Raw genomic sequence first — 23,203 nt, 5'->3', positions numbered from 1 at the left:
ACAGGATGATTTTTTTGCATTTATGTGCACAGTTGGTTTGTAAATGTTGACACCCGTTTAGCAGAATTACCTGCTCAGTGATTTCGGTTTGTAGCACCTGATCTCTTAGAAATGATCCAGAACTACAATAATAATAGAATTCCAGATACGAACTTGCAGATTAAAGACTATGTTTCATCTCACAGATTGAGCGCATTGAACGATTCTTTGCAGTGGGAGGCCTGCGACACATCATGTTTTACTATCAAGATCTAGAAAGTGCTGAAATAGGTAAGATGGATAAACAGGTAAAAATTCCAACGATGCTGAGAATTCAGTTTTAAAAATACGCGTGTACAACAAACACAGATACTGTTCTAAACAAAAAGCACACTGTCAAAGACAAATTACATTGAAGGATAATTTATTTCTTACCAACTTCTTTCTTTTCAAGTCCTTTGAAGGAAATTACAAAGCCTGAGTGAGGGCTGTGAATTGGACACCACCTGGATGTGCTTTCTTTTTTTTTTTTTAAATTCTTGGGGGGAGGGGAGCGGTAGTGAATGTATTATATAATTGCCTGTTCTGTGAGTGTAATGGGTTCTTGAGCGACCCCAGTATTGAGCTCATGCCTGAACTTTGTCCAGAGAGGGGTGATCTTTACACAGTTTATCACCCCAAATCATTTGGAAAAGTTGGGTCCTATGACTATGTATTGGAAGGGGTGTTTGACTCACAACCTATATACAAACTCTGTATTTGTATTTCTGAGGACTCTCTGTGGGGAAAAACTGGATAAGTTGTGACTCATATGATTCATGATAATTAAGAATTGAGATGGTAGCCAATGAACAAAGCTGGGTTTGTCATAGCATGATCTGAATATGCTTCAAAATATGTTTGGGGGATTAGGACTCCTTTTGGGGGATTAGGAGTGGAGTAGTAGCCTAGCGGTTAGTGCAGCAGACTCTGATCCTGGGGAACTGGGTTCAGTTCCCACTGCAGCTCCCTGTGACTCTGGACAAGTACTTAGCCCTCCATTGTCCCAGGTACAAATAAGTAAGTGTATATAATATGTAAACCGCTTTGAATGTAGTTGGAAAAACCACAGAAAGGCAGTATATAATTCCCTTTCCCCTTTTGTACAACCAAGATGTCTTATAAAGGATGTCTACAGATGTTTTGAAAAGCTTTACATTACTTAGAATTCTTGCAGTGACCTCCTTATAGGAATGATCTGTAGTGCATGTTTTAACCTTAAAAGCTAGGCCCTCTCTATTGCTCTCCCTCATTAAAAATATAGAAGGAGTTTCCCCTATAACAAAGGGAACCTTTGTTTCTGGAAGCATGTATGTGTTGATCTGCAGTCTGTTCAGGCATATGAATTTGACAAATAAATTCTCTTTTGAATCCTTGCTGTATGCACTGGCTGTATGGAATTTCCATTTTTTTAATTACATTTTTGTACCCCATGCTTTCCCTCTCATAGCAGGCTCAATGCAGCTTACATATTATATACAGGTACTTATTTGTACCTGGGGCAATGTAGGGTCAGAGTCACAAGGAGCTGCCTGTGCCTGCAGTGGGAATCAAACACAGTTCCCCACGACCAAAGTCCACCACTCTAACCACTAGGCCAGTCCTCCACTCATTTGAAAATTAACTTGCAGTCCTGTAGGTGCTTTGCAGGCTTAGCAGAGAGATTTGTTATTTCCTTTCTCAGTTACAAAAATTACAGAAGAAGATATTTAAACAAGTCTTGTGGCAGGCGTATTCTCTTTGCCCTAGCTCTTTAGGTAGAACATTTGCCACCCCCCCCCCCGGATTCTATATAGTGCACCTAGCATTCTGTGCCGAAATCCAAGCGTATTATATAACAATGTGCATAACTTAATTGGCTTAGGGGATCTTTTACTAAAGATTATCTTGAGTTTTCTGCAGCAGGGCCCAAAGGAATAAAATTAGCCCTGCTGCAGATAACTCAAGCTAATCTTTAGTAAAAGGCCCCCTTAGCAAGCTAATCAGCATTGTTAACAGCACTTAACAAGCAATAATGAGCATTAATTGGCAATAATTAGAATTTGCACAACTTGCTAAGCATATTCTGTAACACACTGTGCCTACATTTTAATGTGCGCAGACAAAAAGGGGCATGGTTATGGGCATTCCAAAATTTTAGTGCACTGTTATAGAATATGGCCGGCCCTCTGCGTGTAAATCTATGTATCAGGATTTATTCCACATTTTTGATGGTGTAAATAGGAGGCGCTGCTTATATCATATGCTTAGGCGCCATATATAGAATCTGGCCCTTTATCAGGCTTATTTTCGAAAGAGAAGGGCGCCCATCTTCCGACACAAATCAGGAGATGGGCGTCCTTCTCGCAAGGTCTTCCAAATTGGCATAATCGAAAGCTGATTTTTGGACACCCTAGACTGCTTTCCGTCACGGGGACGACCAAAGTTCACGGGGGCGGGTTGGCAGGGTAGCAAAGGCGGGACTGGGGCGTGATTAGGAGATGATCGTCCGCGGCCGATAATAGAAAAAAGAAGGGCGTCCCTGACGAGCACTTGGACGACTTTACTTGGCCCTTTTTTTTCACAACCAAGTCTCTAAAAGGTGCCCGAATTGACCAGATGACCACCGGAGGGAATCGGGGATCACCTCCACTTACTCCCCTAGTGGTCACTAACCCCCTCCCACCATAAAAACAAGTTTAAAAATACTTTTTTGCCAGCCTCAAATGCCATACTCAGGTCCATCACAGCAGTATACAGGTCCCTGGAGCAGTTGTAGTGGGTGCAGTGCACTTCATGCACGTGGACCCAGGCCCATACCCCCACCTGTTACACTTGTGGTGGTAAATGTGAGCCCTCCAAAACCCACTGTACCCACATGTAGGTGCCCCCCTTCATCCCTAAGGGCTATGGTAGTGGTGTACAGTTGTGGGGAGTGGGTGTTGGTGGGGTTTGGGGGGCTCAGCACCCAAGGTAAGGGAGCTATGCACCTGGGATCAATTTGTGAAGTCCACTGCAGTGCCCCCTAGGGTGCCCGGTTGGTGTCTTGGCATGTGAGGAGGACCAGTGCACTACAAATGCTGGCTCCTCCCATGACCAAATGGCTTGGATTTGGATGTTTTTGAGATAGGCGTCTTTGGTTTCCATTATCGCCGAAAACCGAGGATGACCATCTGAAAAATGACCTAAGGACGACCATCTCTGAGGTCGACCTAAATTTCATGATTTGGGTGTCCCCGACCGTATTATCGAAACGAAAGATGGACGTCTATCTTGTTTCGATAATATGCGTTGCCCCACCCCTTTACGGGGCTGTCCTGTGAGGACGCCCTCATGAAAACTTGGGCGCCTCGTTCGATTATGCCCCTCTATGTGTCTCTTGCAGATCCCTCTAGGCCAAAATTTCTCAACACTCTCCTAGAAGCACATCCCTGGTCAGTAGGATTTTCAAGATTATCACAATGAATATGCATAAGGGTATGATGCCTATTTTAAGCCTGTTATATAAAGAAAAATAGTACCTAGCACAAATGACAGAGAACACATACATCTAGGTACGGTCACTTGCACCAGCCTTAAAACTAGTGTAAATCATTGTGCTTAGATTTTCATTTTCATTACATCCCCCAAGAGAGTGAAAAGATTTAATCTCTTTGAAAGGTTGTCGGCTTTCCAAGCTCCTAAGGTTGGAAAAATGTACTGACAGGTGTGGATATGATGACAGATTATTTACATTTTAGAAAACAAGACTGTACATTTTAGAAAATTTGTTTAGTTTTATTGAGACTAATAATCCCTATGTTATTTTGTATGCCATGTAAATCCCAAGGACTATACTGTGGTTTCTTGATTTTGTAAACCGTTTAGAACTTGTGCTTTTAGCATATAGAAGTGTGATGTAATAATAATGTAATAACTTACACATTTGGTGTATCCACGCTCTGCCAAACTCTACCTATGCACATGCCCACCAGCAAAATAATGCATCATCAAAGCATGGTGCACACTTTCCTGCTAGTTATGCTCTGTAAGAGGTCATTACCTGCAGAAGTGGCTAGAATACCACCATTCATGCACCTCCTTTCCATCTAAAACTGAGCAGATCCTTACAGAATTACCTCAAATATGCAAATACATCTACCCCCGGATTCTATATAGTACAACTACACAGTAACATGGAGGGGCATAATCGAACAGGGCCGCCATCTATAAGGTCGGCCATCTCTAATGCCGGCCCCGTAAAGCGGCATACCCGACCGTATTATCGAAACAAGATGGCCGGCCATCTTTCGTTTTGATAATACGGTCGGGGCCAGCCAAATCTCAACATTTTGGGCCACCTTAGAGATCGCCGCCATTGGTTTTCACCAATAATTGAAACTAATGGCATCCATCTCAAACCCGGCCAAATCCAAGCCATTTGGTCATGGGAGGAGCCAGCATTTGTAGTGCACTGGTCCTCCTCACATGCCAGGACACCAACCTGGCACCCTAGGGGGCACTGCAGTGGACTTCACAAATTGATCACAGGTGCATAGCTCCCTTACCTTGGGTGCTGAGCCCCCCAACCCTCCCAAACCCCCCCAACACCCACTCCCCACAACTGTACACCACTACCATAGCCCTTATGGATGAAGGGGGGGCACCTACATGTGGGTACAGTGGGTTTGGGTGGGTTTTGGAGGGCTCACATTTACCACCACAAGTGTAACAGGTAGGGGGGGATGGGCCTGGGTCCACCTGCCTGAAGTGCACTGCAGTACCCACTAAAACTGCTCCAGGGACCTGCATACTGCTGTGATGGAGCTGGGTATGACATTTGAGGCTGCATAGAGGCTGGAAAAAATATTTAAAAAGGTTTTTTTTATGGTGGGAGGGGATTGGTGACCATTGGGGGAGTAAGGGGAGGTGATCCCCTATTCCCTCTGGTGGTCATCTGGTCAGTTCGGGCACCTTTTTAAGGCTTGGTCGTGAACAAAAAAGGACCAAGTAAAGTCGGCCAAATGCTCATCAGAGCCAGCCTTCTTTTTTCCATTATCGGCCGAGGCCGGCCATCTCTTAACCACGCCCCCGCCCTTCCTTTGGTACACTGCCGACACGCCCCCTTGAACTTTGGCCGGCCCTGTGACGGAAAGCAGTTGAAGCCAGCCAAAATCGCCTTTCGATTATGCTGATTTGTCCGCCATTAGGAGAAGGCCGGCCATCTCCCGATTTGTGTCGGAAGATGGCCGCCCTTCTCCTTCGAAAATAAGCAGGATAGTAACATAGTAGGTGATGGCAGAAAAAGACCTGTACGGTCCATCCAGTCTGCCCAACAAGATAAACTCATATGTGCTACTTTATATGTATACCTGACTTTGATTTGTATCTGCCATTTTCAGGGCACAGACCGTAGAAGTCTGCCCAGCACTAGTCCCACCTCCCAACCACTAGCCCCACCTCCTAACCACCGGTGCTGCCACCCAATCTCTGCTAAGCTTCTGAGGATCCATTTCTTCTGAACAGGATTCCTTTATGTTTATCCCACACATTTTTGAATTCCGTTTCCATTTTCATCTCCACCACCTCCCTTGGGAGGGCATTCCAAAGTATCCACCACTCTCTCCATGAAAAAATACTTCCTGACATTTTTCTTGAGTGTGCCCCCCTTCAACCTCATTTCATGTCCTCTCGTTCTACCGCCTTCGTATCTCTGGAAAAGGTTCGTTTGCGGATTAATACCTTTCAGATATTTGAACGTCTGTATCATATCACCCCTGTTTCTCCTTTCCTCCAGGGAATACATGTTCAGGTCAGCAAGTCTCTCTTCAAATATCTTGTAACACAAATCCCATACCATTTTTGTAGCTTTTCTTTGCACCGCTTCAATTCTTTTACATCCTTCGCAAGATATGGCCTCCAAAACTGAACACAATACTCCAGGTGGGGCCTCACCAACGACTTGTAGAGGGGCATCAACACCTCCTTTCTTCTGCTGGTCACACCTCTCTCTATACAGCCTAGCAACTTTCTGGCTACGGCCACCGCCTTGTCACACTGTTTTGTCGCCTTCAGATCCTCAGATATTATCACCCCAAGATCCCTCTCACTGTCTGTACATATTAGACTTTCACCGCCTAACACATACGTCTCCCGTTGATTTCTACTCCCTAAATGCATCACTTTGCATTTCTTTGCATTGAATTTTAATTGCCAAACATTAGACCATTCTTCTAGCTTCTGCAGATCCTTTTTCATGTTTTCCACTCCCTCAGGGGTGTCCACTCTGTTATAAATCTTAGTATCATCCGCAAAAAGGCAAACTTTACCTTCTAACCCTTCGGCAATGTCACTCATAAATATATTACATAGTAACATAGTAAATGACTTCAGATAAAGACCTGTATGGTCCATCCAGTCTGCCCAACAAGATAAACTCATTTTACATGATATGCGTTACTTTATATGTATACCCAAGTTTGATCTGTCCTTGCCTTTCTCAGGGCACAGACGGGAGAAGTCTGCCCAGTACTGTTCTTGTACTAAGTTCTGAAGCTAACGTCGAAGCCCCTTAAAATTTACACTCTAGCCCATCCGTATCTATTCAATCATGATCAGGGCGTAGACCGTAGAAGTCTGCCCAGCTCCCGTTTTGTTTCTCCAATTACCGGCGTCACCACCCAATCTCCGCTAAGATTCCATGGAACCATTCCTTCTAAACCAGATTCTTTTGTGTTTATCCCATGCATATTTGAATTCCAATACCGTTTTCATCTCCACCACCTCCCGCGGGAGGGCATTCCACATATCTACCACCCTCTCCGTTAAAAAATACTTCCTGACAATAGTCCTGAGTCTGCCCCCCTTCAACCTCAATTCATGTCCTCTAGTTCTACCGCCTTCCTGTCTCCGAAAAAGGTTCATTTGTGGATTAATACCTTTCAAATATTTGAGCGTCTATATCATATCACCCCTATTTCTCCTTTCCTCCAAGGTATACATGTTCAGATCAGCATCTCTCCTCAGAGTTTGCAAAGCAAATCCCATACCATTTTTGTAGCTTTTCTTTGCACCGCTTCCAGTCTTTGTACATCTTTAGCAAGATACAGCCTCCAAAACTGAACACATTACTCCAAGTGGGGCCTCACTAACGACTTGTAGAGGGGCATCAACACCTCCTTTCTTCTGCTGATTATGCCCTTCTCTACACAGCCTAGCATCCTTCTAGTTAAGGCCATCGCCTTGTCGCATTGTTTCTTCACCTTTAGATCCTCAGACACCAACACCCCAAGGTCTGAGTTGAGCTTACTAATCTCTCCTCTCCTATCCGGTATCTCTCTTTTGGGTTTCTGCACCCCAAGTGCATCACTCTACACTTCTTGGCATTAAATTTTAACTTAAATTATTCCTGGGGTATCTTATTTTCTTCTGGTTTCATGTGTTCAGTTCTGCTTTTGTTTACTAGAAACCCTTGTGTTACTTTTTTTTCTTTTTTTTATATGCTCTTAAGTATTATTTTCATATGCAAGGGTTTCTGGTAGACAAAAGCAAAATTAAATTTTAACTGCCAGACCCTCGACCATTCTTCTAACATTCAGAGATCCCTTCTCATCGTTTCTACTCCCTCCAGGGTATGTACTCTATTGGCTATTTTCATGTCATTCGCAAAAAGACACACCTTTCCTTCCAACCCTTCAGCAATATCTCCCACAAATATATTAAACAGAATAGGCCCCAGCACCGACCCCTGAGGAACTCCACTGCTCACCTTCCTTTCCTCAAGCGGATTCCATTTACCGCCACCCTCTGCCACCTGCCGGTCAACCAGTTTCTTATCTAGTTCACCACTTTCCGTCCTAAGTTCAACCCTTTCAGCTTATTCATGAGTCTTCTGTGGGGGACCGTATCAAAGGCTTTGCTGAAGTAGATTACATCTAGCGCACGTCCCTCATCCAGTTCTTTGGTCACCCAGTCAAAGAAGTCAATAAGATTCGTTTGGCAGGATTTTCCTTTGGTAAAGCCATGTTGACTCGGGTCCTGTAACCTGTCAGCTTCTAGAAAGTTAACTATCCTTTCTTTCAACAGCGACTCCATTATTTTTCCTACCACCGACGTGAGACTTACCGGTCTGTAGTTTTCCACTTCTTCCCTGTCTCCACTTTTGTGAAGAGGAACCACATCCGCTCGTCTCCAATCTCGCAGAACCTCTCCTGTCTCTAAAGATCTATTAAATAAACCTTTAAGAGGTCCCGCCAGGACCACTCTGAGCTCCTAAAGTATCTTGGGATGTGTCCCATCCGGCCCTATAGCTTTGTCCACCTTCAGATTCTCCAGCTGTTTATAAACTCTTTCTTCCATAAACGGCGCAGTATCCACTCCATTCTCAGACGTTCCCTCGGCAGCCAACCGCGGTCCTCCAGGATTTTCCTCCGTGAACACCAAAGAGAAATAATTGTTTAGCACGTTCACTTTATCTTCATCATTCTCCACATAGCCATTCTCATTATCATTCAGTCTCGCAATTCCATTCCTTTCTTCAATATATCTGAAAAAGGTCTTGTCACCTCTCTTTACATTTTTAGCCATTTTTTCTTCTGCTCGTGCTTACGCTAGCCATATTTCCCTCTTTGCTTCTTTGAGTTTAATCCGATAATCTTTTCTGTGATCCTCTTGTTGTGTTTTTTGTATTTCTTGAACAAAATCGAACAGAATTGGCCCCATAACCGATCCCTGAGGCACTCCACTACTCACCTTTCCCTCACCTGAGTGAATTCCATTAACCACCACCCTCTGGCGTCTGTCCGTCAACCAGTTCCTAATCCAGTTCACCACTTTGGGTCCTATTTTCAGCCTGCCAAGTTTATTCAAGAGCCTCCTGTGGGGAACCCTGTCAAAAGCTTTGCTGAAGTCTAAGTAGATTTATTTATTTATTTTTATTTATTTGTTGCATTTGTATCCCACATTTTCCCACCTATTTGCAGGCTCAATGTGGCTTACATAGTACCATGATGGCGAACGCCAGTCCCGGTATGAGTAATACAGAGTGGTAATTGTGTTAAATCATGGTGAATTAGGTGGTTAAGGAGGAAGAATTAAGTGTCCTGTTCTGGTACAAGTTTCGTTGTGTTGCGGGGTCTTTAGGTTGAATCGTTATGGTATGCCTTCTTGAACAAATTGGTCTTTAACGATTTCCGAAAGATTGTTAGTTCTTTCATTGTTTTCAAGACTACATATAGGTTACATCTATAGCACGTCCTTGATTCAATTCTCCAGTCACCCAGTCAAAGAATTCAATGAGATTCGCTTGGCACGATTTCCCTTTGGTAAAACTAAAGTTGAGCATGCAAATGCAGTCATATTCTGTGTTTGCACATGCAGCTTAATTAGTTAATAAGCCAATCAGTGCTGATAATTGCCAATTAACAAGCAATTATTGACACTAATTGGCAATAATTAGAATTTACACGCACATCTGTCTAAGTGTGTTCTATAACTTGTTGCACTTAAATTCTAAGTCACACAGTTGAAAAGGGGGTGTGGAATAGGCGGGTCATGGGCATTTCTAAAATATATTCACATTGTTATAGAATACTCCCATGCAATTTAGGCGTCCACATTTGTACCAAGTGAAACATGGCGTGACTAAATTTAGTCGTGTCAATGGGCGTTTGGTGTATTCTATAAACCGTGCAGAAATTTAGGATTATTCTCTAAAGTACGCCTAAATGTAGGTGTACGTTATAGAATACATTTAGGCTTTTTCATTTCAGTACTGATTTTTTTTAGGTGTGCTATATAGAATCTAGCCCCTAATGCATATTCATTGCAGTAATCTTGAAAACGCGACTGGCTAGGTATGCCTCCCAGACAGGGTTGAGAAGCACTGCTTTACATAGCCTTCAGTTTATCACACACAGGACCTTACTAAAAAAATAACTTTTTCCCATTCTATGCCTATGGGAACCTGTATTGAATGAGTTGTCAGTCACGAATTTGTTCTTAGAGCTGAAGGAAGCCTTTCATCCATTCCTGCTCTTTACTTCACAAGGCAAGGGTATGTGCCTTTGATCAACTAGAGAAGAATTGTAATGTGTTAAAAGCCCAAATCATTATCCTGTCCACCTGTCACTTACATCACCAAGGCTATCCTCCCATCCCAACCTTCTCACTTCTTTGATCTGATTTCAAAAGAAAAGCTTGTTGTTTCCTTTTCTCTTGAGAGAAAGAAAATAGTGTGTGACAATACAAGTAACAGGTGCCTTGTCATTTATACATTAGGAACTGCTCTAGTTGAAATACAAGCAGCAGCATCCTACGCAGCTCCAGAGAAACCTCATTAGTTGTAGGCATCTGTTACAACACAATATACTTCTCTGTTTCAAATTTATGTATCTAGAGAATTTTTCAAAGTCTAGCAACAACACAATATGCTAAACTATATTGTGCTTAACGTGCATTTTCTGAAGTTTTGTTTGTGCATGAACACTGAAAAAATCCACAGCACTTTAAAAAAAATATATAATGGCTTTCCTTTTTGGACAGCTTGAAGGAAAGAGAGGGTCAGAAAGGTATTTTTAAAATTTCTGTCATTTTGAGCAGGAGTGAGGGGATCCTCCTCCCTGCAGTTTATGAAAAAAATCATCTTTATTGAAATGATAAGAACTATTACAGCCATAGCTTCATAGAACAAACTATAAAACATTATATCAACCAGAAGAATGATAATGTCAACAGGAAACTGGAAATAATGAACTCCCTAAGAAAAGGCCCCTCAGCCCCTCCTCCTCCCCCTACTAAATATTAGCAAAATTAAATCCTCAAGTTTGTCCAACTTGTAGAGAATTAAGAATAGTACTGCATAATTGCATAGTCAAGGAAGTCAAAAAGGGCTTCCAATTTTTTAGAAATATACAGGTCCTTTTACTAAGCCACATAGAGGGGCATAATCGAACGGGGCGCCCAAGTTTTCATGACGGCGCCCTCGCAGGACGGCCCTGTAAAGGGGCGGGGCAACGCATATTATCAGAACAAGATGGACGTCCACCTTTCATTTCGATAATACGGTCGGGGACGCCCAAATCATGAAATTTAGGTCGACCTTAGAGATGGTCGTCCTTAGGTCGTTTTTCAGATGGTCGTCCTCGGTTTTCGGCGATTTTCGAAACCAAAGACGTCCATGTCAAAAATGTCCAAATCCAAGCCATTTGTGTGTGGGAGGAACCAGCATTCGTAGTGCACTGGCCCCCCTCACATGCCAGGACACCAACCGGGCACCCTAGGGGGCACTGCAGTGGACTTCACAAATTGCTCCCAGGTGCATAGCTCCCTTACCTTGGGTGCTGAGCCCCCCCCCCCAAAACCCACTCCCCACAACTGTACACCACTACCATAGCCCTTAGGGATGAAGGGGGGCACCTACATGTGGGTTTTTGGTGGGTTTTGGAGGGCTCACATTTACCACCACAAGTTTAACAGGTAGGGGGGGGGGGGATGGGCTTGGATCTGCCTGCCTGAAGTACACTGCACCCACTACAACTGCTCCAGGGACCTGTATACTGCTGCGATGGACCTGAGTATGGCATTTGAGGCTGGCATAAAAGTATTTTAAACCTTTTTTTATGGTGGGAGGGGGTTAGTGACCACTGGGGGACTAAGTGGAGGTGATTCCCCGATTCCCTCCGGTGGTCATTTGGTCAGTTCGGGCACCTTTTTGAGGCTTGGTCGTGAAAAAAATGGACCAATTAAAGTCGTCCAAGTGCTCGTCAGGGACGCCCTTCTTTATCCCATTATCGGCCGAGGACGACCATCTCCTAATCACGCCCCAGTCCCGCCTTCGCTACCCTTCCGACACCCCCCCCCCCCCCGTGAACTTTGGTCGTCCCTGCGACGGAAAGCAGTCGAGGATGTCCAAAAATTGGCTTTCGATTATGCCGATTTGGAAGACCTTGCGAGAAGGACGCCCATCTCCCGATTTGTGTCGGAAGATGGGCGTCCTTCTCTTTCGAAAATAAGCCTGATAGGTACCTACACACACTCACTGCGCACCAATTTGGAAGTACTGCCCGGCTACCGCATGGCCCTGGCAGTAATTTCATTTTGTTCGTGCATCCATTTTCAGCGTGTGGCACTAACTGGGTGGTAATCGGCATTGTACACATGCTGACGATTACCGCACGGTTAACGCATGAGATCTTACCGCTAAGTCAATGGGTGGCGGTAAGGTCTCAGGCCCAAAATGGACGTGCACCAATTTTCATTTTGCTGCACGTCCATTTTTGGCCCAAAAAAGGCCTTTTTTGCAGGTGCGCTTAAAAATGGACATACATGCGCCCAATACATGTGTCTACACCAGCGCAGGCCACTTTTCAGTGCACCTTAGTAAAAGGACCCCCATAGTAAGTACCCTCTCTCCCGCCTTTACCTCAGAGATTTTTTCCATTCTCAACAAATTATGCATGAAATTTCTCCATAGTGGGACAGTAGGAGTCTTAGGGTATATTCAGTGAGTTAAAATACATTTTTTGGCTATCAGACAGGCCTCGCTGAGAAAGAGTTCATACTCAGGAACTTGTAGCTCAATATCATTCACATTATCCAAGAGATACACCACCAAATTGCGAGGAAATTTTTCACCAATTAACATCTGAACATGGGCCCATAGTTCCTCACAAAACTGGTGGATTGAATCACAAATCCTGCCTGCAGTTTAAATTCAAATTCTGGAGGGCAGACAGCTGCCAAACATTTTTTAATGCAGTGGAGGAGGATGGTTGGCTGATTTAGAGCTAGCTGCTTTCTCCGCTCCACCTATCCCCTAGAATTTGTGGATAAATTTAGTCGCACAGACAGGCAACTTTTCAAATACTTTGATCTGTTTCACTAAGTCATTACTTATCTAGATCCCTTTGAATATCTAACTAAAAAAAAAAAAAAGATAGTGCTAGAGTGGTACTGGAGTGAGATCAGGACGAAACTGGCAGTTAACCAGGCCAGCAGAAAAAATCAGAAGGCACCCCTTGGTACACCAACAAAGACAAAAAAAGCAAACAAAAAAGGGGGTAGGCCAATGAGATTCCAACACAATGAAATTTATTGGCATCAATTCAACTCAAACAAATACATAAGAGTGGCTCGACACAGTCCTGTGTTTAAGCACAACATGCACCTGCCTCAGGAGTCTAAATACTTCAATCTGAGTGGATATAAAAAAAATGACCAGCCCACAATCCAAGGTAAATTACAAAGTGGACACCATCAATAGCTAGCAGGCATCACCAGGATTCAGTTCAGTGGTAGAGCACTATCCAGTAAACGTAGGTCAGAAAAGAGGTTGTCCTAAGTTAACCAGGGAGCTGAGTACCATTGTTGAATATCAGTGATACTCAGATAACTCCTGGTGGCGGCCTTTTGCTTGGATATTTAGTTGCTGGTTCCTGGATAGGGCAACACTGAATATCCAGGTCTAATTTAGCTTCATGAAATGCTGACTGCCACCCGCTGAATATTGTCCCAAAAGATTTTACCCAAGTCAAAAAAACTTTGAACGGTTCCCCAACAAAGCTCAGCTTCAGACAAAAAACATTGTGGACACCAATTTAACCTATAAAATACTCTCAGTTACTCTGTTCAGTTCTTTTCACTTCAATATCTTAGTTCACCATTCTTTAAGTTTTTTGATATTTTTCCAAAAGGGAGGAAAAAAGAACAGTCATAGGTTCATGCTGTGGAAACTAGACATTGTCAATTCCACTCAGAGTGGTGCACTAAGTTGAACAGGGTAACTGAGAGTATTTTATAGGTTATTGGTGTCCACAAGTTTCTTTTGTTTGAACCCAACAGATTTTAGCCACTATTCATCTAGTGGAAGCCCAAATCTTTGGGGATGAAATGACCCTTTGATGAGAGTTAGAACACAATGAAAAATATAAGCCTCAGTTTAACTACCTTAACTAGCTTAAACCCAGTTTGAAACTGAAAATGAGCAGTCTTCAACTATGTTACAATTTGATCTGATTTTAAAATTAGTTTCAAGTGTTTGCATAAAGAAAATGAAATAAGTTCTATGGCCAAATCAAGAGAATAAGACATCCTAGGCAACCTTCAGATTTACGCCCTCTCTCAATTAATTTTCAGGTTAATGTCCTTATTTAACATCCTGACCCCTAGGGGCAATAATGTAAGATTATTGCTGCAGGTCACAGCAGTCATTTTGGAATTGAGGCTTTCAAAGCAGGAGTGAGTGGACATCTTTCCTGTTTCTGCAAGACACCAGGGACCCCTGGTATGGCTGGAGATGTCATCGGGAGGAGAGGTTGCCAGGGAGAGACTTCAGGGAGAGGAAGTGTCTTGGGGGGGATGGACTTAGGTGGGGAATATAAATGTTGTGGAGAGAAGTCATGGGAGGAAGTGCTAGTTTCCATGGAGTAGGGGGTCTTATTGTGGGGTTGGGGGCAGGGAATCAGAAGGGCCAATCTTGCTGAAGAGGAGCTAGTTTTTCTCAGGGTTTATCAGATGTTGGTTCTAGCCTTTGATTTTATACACCTGCCCTTATATGTTCCTCAAGGCAGGGATAAATGCCAATGTAAATTTTTTCCCAGCCCTTTCTATAATGGGGAATAGACATTGGTGTTGTGGCTCACCCTTACTATGAACCCTATGGATATGGTGTCGATCCCCACGTGTAAATGACAGCTTTCTGAAGTGGCTTTACACTCGTGACCATCTACATGTGTAAATCTGCTATTTACACGTGAGGATGCTCTTAAAATAAGAATCAATATCTACCAGAATGAACCAAAAACTTCTCCCATCAGAATTAAAGAATAACTGTAGCATCTACTTAAGTGTTTGAATTGGTGATAGGAAACTCTGTCACTGTGTTATTTCCTATGTCTGAAGCCGAATTTGAATGAGCATAACTCATATGGAGGCAATTTCAATCAACTGATAAAGAAAATAGAATTAAAAATAATAAAACTTTCTAAACTATTACATAATGAGCAAGATTATCAGGTACCTAGTGTCCTGAATGTAACTCACCTTGAGCTACTACTGAAAACAGTGTGAGCAAAATAAATAAATAAATAAATAAATAAATGTATTGCTTCTGCTGTAAGAGCTCAGTGTTGACTAACTGGCAAGAATAATTCATCTTATTGTGGCTGTACATATATCATTTACTACGGGTGATATTTTATTTTTTGTACCACAGGACACACAGGCCATCTAGGACCTGGGCCTATTAGTCAAAGTGGAAGAGGCAAAAAACCTAAAGTTTTTGTGACAGAGGGTAAAGACGTAGCTTTGACTGGAGTGTGTGTGTTCTTCATCAGATCTAATCCTACAAAACCCATCACTGCAGAGAATGTTCATAAGGTGAGAGCTCCTTAACCCTGTCCAATAATATTGCAGCATGCTTTCAAATTGTGTTAATTTTTATTGGGCAGAGGCATACTATGTAGTGTCATACAATGTCATAGAATGTTTAAATGATAACAAAATTGGTTTAGGCCAGTGGTTCTCAAACCTGATCCTGGAGGCACCCCAGCCAGTCAGATTTTCAGGATATCCACAATGAATATCTGTGAGAGAGATTTGCATGCAGTGGAAGCAGTGCATGCAAATATCTCTCATGAATATTCATTGTGGATATCCTGAAACCCTGACTGGCTGGGGTGCTTCCAGGACTAGGTTTGGGAACCTCTGGTTTAGGCAATGAGTTAGTCTGGACACTTCACCGCTGTCTGTTATCTTTGATGAGAATGAGAAACTTTGATTCTTAAGAACATTGCAGTTTTAATAGTTATCAATAGAAATCAAACAAAATAAAACATGGAAAAGAAAATAAGATGATACCCTTTTTATTGGACATAACTTAATACATTTCTTGATTAGCTTTCGAAGGTTGCCCTTCTTCGTCAGATCGGGAAGAAGGGCAACCTTCGAAAGCTAATCAAGAAATGTATTATGTCCAATAAAAAAGGTATCATCTTATTTTCTTTTCCATGTTTTATTTTGTTTGATTTCTATTGATAACCTACCTTTCTACTTATGTTTTAACAGTAAAACCCGCTGTCTTTCACTTCTCACTGCAAAGGCAGACCCTGTGTTTTTATGCTTTACTCATTGGAACTGTTCTCATGATCTGTTATTGTGTAATTATTTTTACAGGAGGTGAATTTCAATGTGCTAGATACTTCAGAAGGTGGCTTGTTAAAGAGTGTTGAGCACCTGCTGTCTGAAATTTTTATTCCTGCTCTCAAGACAGTGGATCATAGCTGGGGGGATTTGGGGGTGACTCAGCAGCCAACTAATGTTCAGCAAGACCTCCTCAGTACTGTGGAGGGATTTGTCAGTGTCCTGACTGGAGCTCAACAGAGCCTAATGGAAAAGGTAAGCTTGGCTCTGCTAAGTTGCTACAAAGTGCTGCCAGTTGGCTTTACTAAATTTGAACAAGCTGAGCCATCTTCTTTCCTCTCTGAATGTTGTCCTGTTATCTTTAAAAAGAAAAATTAGAGCTGAAAGTTACCAGATGTAGTGGGATAAAATTAGAGCTCGCTTGTCTGTCCAGGTGATGTGAATTCAGCTGATCAATGAACTATAGCTGTTGCTCTTGAGGAGAGGTCAGGACTCAGGGCAATATGCACTAAACTAACGATCCTTTAATGACCCTTTAACGAAGAAATTTCCAACCGTAGCATGCATTAAAGGCCTTTTTTCGACGAAGCTAGCAGCTAACGAAAACGGAATACAAGTAACTATCATTGTAACGTGGACGATTCGGGATGCACTAACCATACCGAGGATTACACCGAATCATTTACCCAGGGCCGCCGAGAGGGGGGGGCAGGGGGGACAAAATTCCCCGGGCCCGGGCCTCCAGGGGGGCCCGGCACTCCAGGGGGGCCCGGCACCGGAGTCCCACCCCGTCCTCCGTCATCAAGACCTCGCACCTCCTGGGGCCCTGCGGCGCTTCCTGGCGCTCCCTTCCTCGTTGCGACGCTCTCAGCTTCATTTTTCCCAGCTGCCCTGCATTTAAAAAGTTGCAGCGGTGGCGAAAACGCAGGCTCGCCTCTTCTTTAAGCCCTTCCCCTTCTCTTTCAGCGTGCACTGATGCAATTTCCGGTTTCCGCGAAGGCGGCACAGTGCATGCTGAGAGAGAAGGGGAAGGGCTTAAAGAAGAGGCGAGCCTGCGTTTTTGCCGCCGTTGCAACTTTTTAAATGCAGGGCAGCTGGCCTGGAAGGAAGGAAGGGCTGTCCCTCGTTGTCTTCATTTGTGGGTAGCATTTTTATTTATTCTCACTTATATTTTCAAACGTGCCGGCTTGTGCAGTATAGGAATGTACACAGAGGAAGTATAATAACGGAATAACTTTTGGTAGTAATTTGTCATTTGGAGGGGCTGTTTATAGGGACTCTCTTGCACGTGTTGTATTCGTGCAGACATTTTTTTTTCTCCTGGTAAAGGGTCACTAAAACAGACATCATTTATGAGAACCAGGTGCTCAACACTTAGAGTTTTTATCTGCATAGTTATTTACTTATTTATGACACTTATGTGCTGGAAATCTGAGGGCACAGCTGGGGCTGGGAACTGAAACTCGGGGGGGGGGGTGAAAAGGGGGGTAAGTTGGGGCAAGTCACTGGACATGGAGGGGAAGGGAAGGAGGACAGGGAGCAAAGGAGAATCACTGGGGATGAGTAGGGAGAGCAGGGGAGCGAGGAGAGTTGCGATGGATGGAGGGGAGGGTAGGAGAAATGCTGGACATGGAAGTGAGGGAAGACAGGAAGGAGATGCACATGGATGGAGGGGAGAGGAGAAATTCTGGATATGGATGGAGGAGAGGGGAGAGTTGAAATGCTGGATATGGATGCAGGGGAGGAAAGAGAGGACATGAGATGAACATGGATGGAGGGAAGGAGAGAGAGGATAAATGCCGGACATGGATGGAGGAGAGGGAAGAGAGAGGAAGGAGATGCTTCCTGACGGAGATGAGGGAAAGGGAAAAGAGGAGAAAAACTGCACATGGCTGGAGAAAATAGGCAAAAGCTGGATCCACTCTATACCTCTTCCAGTCAAGTCCTACCTATGGATGTAGGGCAAGAAATGAAGAAGAAAGGAAGAAAGTAAAGAAATAAATGGAAAGGAAACCCTGGAAGTGGAGTTAAGGGAGCAGATAGAGAGCAACAGAATCAGAGACTGGGACCAACATGATCTGAAAAACAGTCACAAGACAACAAAGATAGAAAAAAATCATTTTATTTTCATTTTAGTGTTTGGAATATGTCCAATTTGAGAATTTACATCTGCTGTCTTATTTTGCAATGTATAGCAATGTTCTGTTTTTCTGGTATTGTGCTGCTTGCAGAATCTGTATGCTAATTTGGTTTCTGTCATTTTGGGTATATTGGGGAGGGGTGGGTGGGCTCCGAGAACTGGTCTGCACAGCTCCCTGCAGTTGCTAAGACCGGCCCTGTTCGTCGTCGACCGTCTGCCACCAGGTTGGGCCCCCTGCACTGAAATCACAGCGCCTCTCACCTCCGTGTGAAAGCGCTGCAGGCAGCAGCAGATCGCCTCCCTTCGGGCTTCCTTCCCTCTCTGTGTCCCGCCCTCACGGAAGTTACGTCAGATGAGGGAGGGACACAGGGAGGGAAAGAGGCCCGAAAGAGGGAGGCAATCTGCTGCTGCCTGCAGTGCCTTCACATGGAGGTGAAAGGCGCTGTGATTTCAATGCAGGGGCCCGGCTCACTGGTGCGCAGAGGGGGGACAGGTGGTGGGAGAGCGGTGGTGACCTCGGGGGGGGGGGGGGGCCCGGGGGGTGGCCTTGTCCCGGGCCTGGCCCAGTCTCTCGGTGGCCCTGCATTTACCGCGATATATTTAACGTGAGGTCAGAGCTGTTGTTAAGGCCTGAGCTGTCACAGACACGCTGCTACTCCCCGCTTCCCCCTGCAGCATAAAAATCCAAGCTGGCATGTTTAAATAAAAACACTACCAATAAAGAACGACAAGGTGGATGCAGTACTTCATAGGCTTCCCCCTGTATTAAAAAATAGAAAAGCAAAACAAAAATAAAAAAAGGATCAGGAGGGGGCAAAGGCGCTCGTCAGGAGCATCCTGTATGGATGGCCTTGCCCCCCCCACCCGCCCGAGGTCCCCGCTGCTCCCCCTGCATGAAAACTCAAACTTTTAGCAGCCCCGGCCCCCCTCCCTTCCTCTCTTTCTTTCTCTCTACTCTCCCACAGCTCCGCCTCCTGCCATCCTCCGCCCCAAGCCCCACCCCCACCGCCCCCTGAGGTTGTTGCCGCCACCCCTCCTCCGCATTACCAGGCCCCTCTCCGCTTTATCAGGCTCGCGCAGCGCCTCTCACCTTTGTGTGAAGGCGCTGCACGGGCAAGAAGAACATCTGATTGCTGCCGAGTCTTCAGGATGTCTCTCTCTTTCCCTGACCTGGGCCCGCCTCCGTCTGATGTAGGTTTCTTACGTCAGACGGGGGCGGGCCCAGGTCAGGGAAGGAGAGAGACGTCCTGGAGACTCGGCGGCGATCAGATGTTCTTCTTGCCCGTGCAGCGCCTTCACACAGAGGTGAGAGGCGCTGCGCGGGCCTGGTAATGCAGAGGGGGGCCCGGTGGAGGGGGGGTGCGGCGGGGGCAGGGCACGGGGGCGGAGGATGGAGGGAGGTGGAGCTGTGGGAGAGTGTAGAGAAAGGAAGAGAGGAAGGGAGGGGGGCCAGGGCTGCTAAAATTTTGAGTTTTTGTGCAGGGGGAAGCAGGGAGCAGCGGGAACCTCGGGCGGGGGGGGGGGGCAAGGCCGTCCATACAGGACGCTCCTGACGAGCGCCTTCGCACTCTCCCGATCCTTTTTTGATTTTTGTTTTGATTTTGGGAGCCACGTGTTTGTGTTGGTTTTTTTGTTGTTGTTTTGACGTTTGTGGCATGCGCAGAGCAGCCAGCATAACGCTTGACTACTCTGCGCATGCTTTAGGGGCCGATTACCGACAGGGATTACGAATCTTTGATACATTGTACTTTTCAATACCGTACCGAACATGTGCGACTTGTTTTTTTGGTGCAATCTTTGTTTTTTCAAATTCGTTAAGGACTTTAACGTTTTAGATTCTTTTACGTTTGGTTGATGCATCTTGCCCTCAGTTCTGTGCAACTTAAAAAAAAACCTATTAGCTTTAATTACACACTAATAATAACATATTCATACTTATCAAGATGCCAAATAAACAGTTGCAAAGCCTTAAAGAAGCAAATGATTTGACACCACTTAACAGAACAGCTCTTAATTAATTTCACCCCTCCCCCTCTCCCAAACAGATGCAGTGAAAACAGGTAAATGCCCTGGGACTTGGGATTTAAAAGCACTGCCATCCATACCCTGGGGGGGGGGGGCATGTTTTTAAAAATATAAGCAAAGATTTTTTTGGTTAAGTTTACAGAAAAACTGTGGTGGTAGCTTAATGGGCAATGCCATAAAAATAGAGGAGTTTTGGTAACACCATCATTTTAAATACATGAACCCTCTAAGCCAGGAAACCTTCAACTTAGTCTGTACACTGCTCATTTGCCTGTCAGAGCGGTATAGTAAGTCTAATAAACCATAATCCTTCCCAATGGTCCAACTCTTTCCACAGTTGTTGTAGTAGGGGTGGGAAATTAACCCTATACAGCTGTTCTGGAGAGACACTAATGGGCTAATTTTTGAAATAGAAGGGCATCCATCTTTCGACATAAATCGGAAGATGGACGTCCTTCTCCCAGGGACGTCCAAATCGGTATAATCGAAACCCGATTTTGGATGTCCCCAACTGCACTCCATCGCAAGGACATCCAAAGTTCAAGGGGGTGTGTCGGAGGCGTAGCGAAGGCGGGACTTGGCCGTGCCTAACACTTGGATGTCCTTGACTCATAATGGAAAAAAACAAGGACGTCCATGAAGAACACTTGGATGTTTTCACCCGGACCTGTTTTTCTTATGACTAAGGCACAAAAATGGCCCGAAATGACCAGATGACCACTGGAGAGAATCGGGGATGACCTCCTGTTACTCCCCCAGTGGTCACTAACCCCCTCCCACCCTCAAAAAAACATATTTAAAAATATGTCGTGCCAGCCTCTATGCCAACCTCAGATGTCATACTCAGGTCCGTGATAGCAGTATGCAGGTCCCTGGAGCAGTTTTAGTGGGTGCAGTGCACTTCAGACAGTTGGGCCCAGCCCCATCCCCCCCTACCTGTTACGTTTGTGGAGGAAACAACGAGCCCTCCAAAACCCACCAGAAACCCACTGTACCCGCATATAGGTGTCCCCTTCATCCGTAAGGGCTATAGTAGTGGTGTACAGTTGGGGATAGTGAGTTTTTTTTTTGGGGGGGGGGTTGGGGGGCTCAGCACACAAGGTAAGGAAGCTATGTACCTGGGAGCAATTTCTGAAGTCCACTGCAGTGCCCCCTAGTGTGCCTGGTTGGTGTCCTGGCATGTCAGAGGGACCAGTGCACTACAAATGCTGGCTACTCCCGTGACCAAATGGCTTGCATTTGGTCATTTTTGACACGGACGTCTTTGGTTTTGAAAATCGCCAAAAATCAGAAATGTCCATGTCTAGGGACGTCCAAATTTAAGGATTTGGACGTTCCTGATGGTATTTTCGTAACGAAAGATTGACGTCCATCTTGTTTCAAAAATACGGGTTTCCCCGCCCCTAGATTTTGCCGTTTTGCGAGGACGTCCAAGTTGCAACTTGGACGTCCCTTTCGAAAATGCCCCTCCATATGTTAAGTCTCAAGTACATAATGTAACTACGAGTCCACCAGAAGAGTTAGCTTTCTTTAATCCACTCCACGTGTTCCCTGTCCAAATCTGTATTTAAAATTTCTGATTTAGTCATATCAGTCTTAAAGCCTGACGCCCACCCATACTGTTGTAAAGATTCAAACACATGGGGTAGGGATTTATTGGGGTCTGATAGAGAGAGAAGGACATCGTCAGCAAAAAGCATAATTTTATGCATCCCCCCCCCCCCCACACACATACACATTCAATGCCCTCTATATTTAAGTGCGCTCTAACTTGTTGGGCTAATGGCTTTATAGAGAGAGCAAATAGCAGGGGTGATAATGTACAGCCCTGTTGAGTTCCCCACTATAGTCAAAATTTTCTGTAGAGGCCTCATTAATCTTCAAACATGCTAAGGGCTTTTTATGTAAAGAATGCACCCAAGAAAGATATTTTGCCAGAGATGTCCAATTTTTTGAGTACCAAGAACATAAAAGGCCAGTACACACTATCAAATGGCTTCTCAGCATCAATTGACAGTACCAGCAAGGGTATACTGGTCTTTTTGTCCTGCTAAATAAGGTGTAAGGCTTACCTGATGTTATCAAAGGTCTTCCTGATGATTATAATCCTGTCCGGTTATCCTTCACTAATTGTGGCATCAGTCTGGAGTCGGTTTGCCATTATTTTTAGTAAATATTTTATAATCTGTTTCTGAGGGAGATTGGCCTGTAGGAACTACATGACATCGGGCCTTTCCATGTTTTATAAATAACTGCTGCTAGGCACCAGGGATAAGGCAATTCTTTGCCTTCCATAAAGGTATTAAAGATTCGGGCTGATAGTGGGGCTATGTATTTCCTAAAGCACTTAGAACATTTATTGGTGACCCCATCCAATCCTGGTGCCTTGCCATGGGCAGATCCTTTGTGGTGCATAAGGTTTCCTCTAGTGTGACTGGTTTAGAGAGTTGATCAGCCTCTGCTTGAGACAGCCTGGGCTAGAACCTCCTGAGAGGGAGCTTTCTCAGGCCAGTATAGCTTCTGATAAAATAGTTGTAGTGCAATTTTAACAATTGATTCTGAAGATCTCTTTGGCTGCTTGACAATAATGTCCCTTTATTAAATTACATAGTTGATTCTTTTTTTTCATTATAGGTGAACCTGAATAAATGTGAAACATATGACCTGAAAACGTTGAAGGGACCACAAGATTACCAGTTGGTAGCTAATAGTACAGAGGCCCTGGAGAGAATAGAGACATGCATGAAAGTGTGGATCAAGCAAATTGAACAGGTAGTTTGTTTTCAGGTGCATGATGTACAGATGTATTCATATTAGTGGCTATGGGGTGGTCATCAGTGGCTATGTAACAACTTTTTAAAAAAGTTGGCACTGAATGAACATATAACTGGCTGTTCAAATGTTTTAAAAAGGGGTGTGTGAGCA

The 23,203-nt window shown here is 44.4% G+C and overlaps 1 protein-coding gene across 1 annotated transcript in view; it reads left to right on the top strand.

Annotated features, from left to right (window-relative positions):
• DNAH5 (dynein axonemal heavy chain 5) overlaps positions 1–23,203 on the top strand; it is a 925,453-nt gene that overhangs the window by 13,479 nt on the left and 888,771 nt on the right. Inside the window, 4 exon segments of the mRNA XM_030220396.1 lie at positions 186–270; positions 15,188–15,351; positions 16,147–16,368; positions 22,913–23,050. Coding sequence (XP_030076256.1) covers positions 186–270; positions 15,188–15,351; positions 16,147–16,368; positions 22,913–23,050 — 609 coding nt within the window.

Source organism: Microcaecilia unicolor, chromosome 1 (genome assembly GCF_901765095.1).
Source record: "Microcaecilia unicolor chromosome 1, aMicUni1.1, whole genome shotgun sequence".
Taxonomy (NCBI): Eukaryota; Metazoa; Chordata; class Amphibia; order Gymnophiona; family Siphonopidae; genus Microcaecilia; species Microcaecilia unicolor.
Note: the sequence above shows the minus strand (reverse complement) of the source record. Positions and strands in the feature narration are given on the sequence as shown.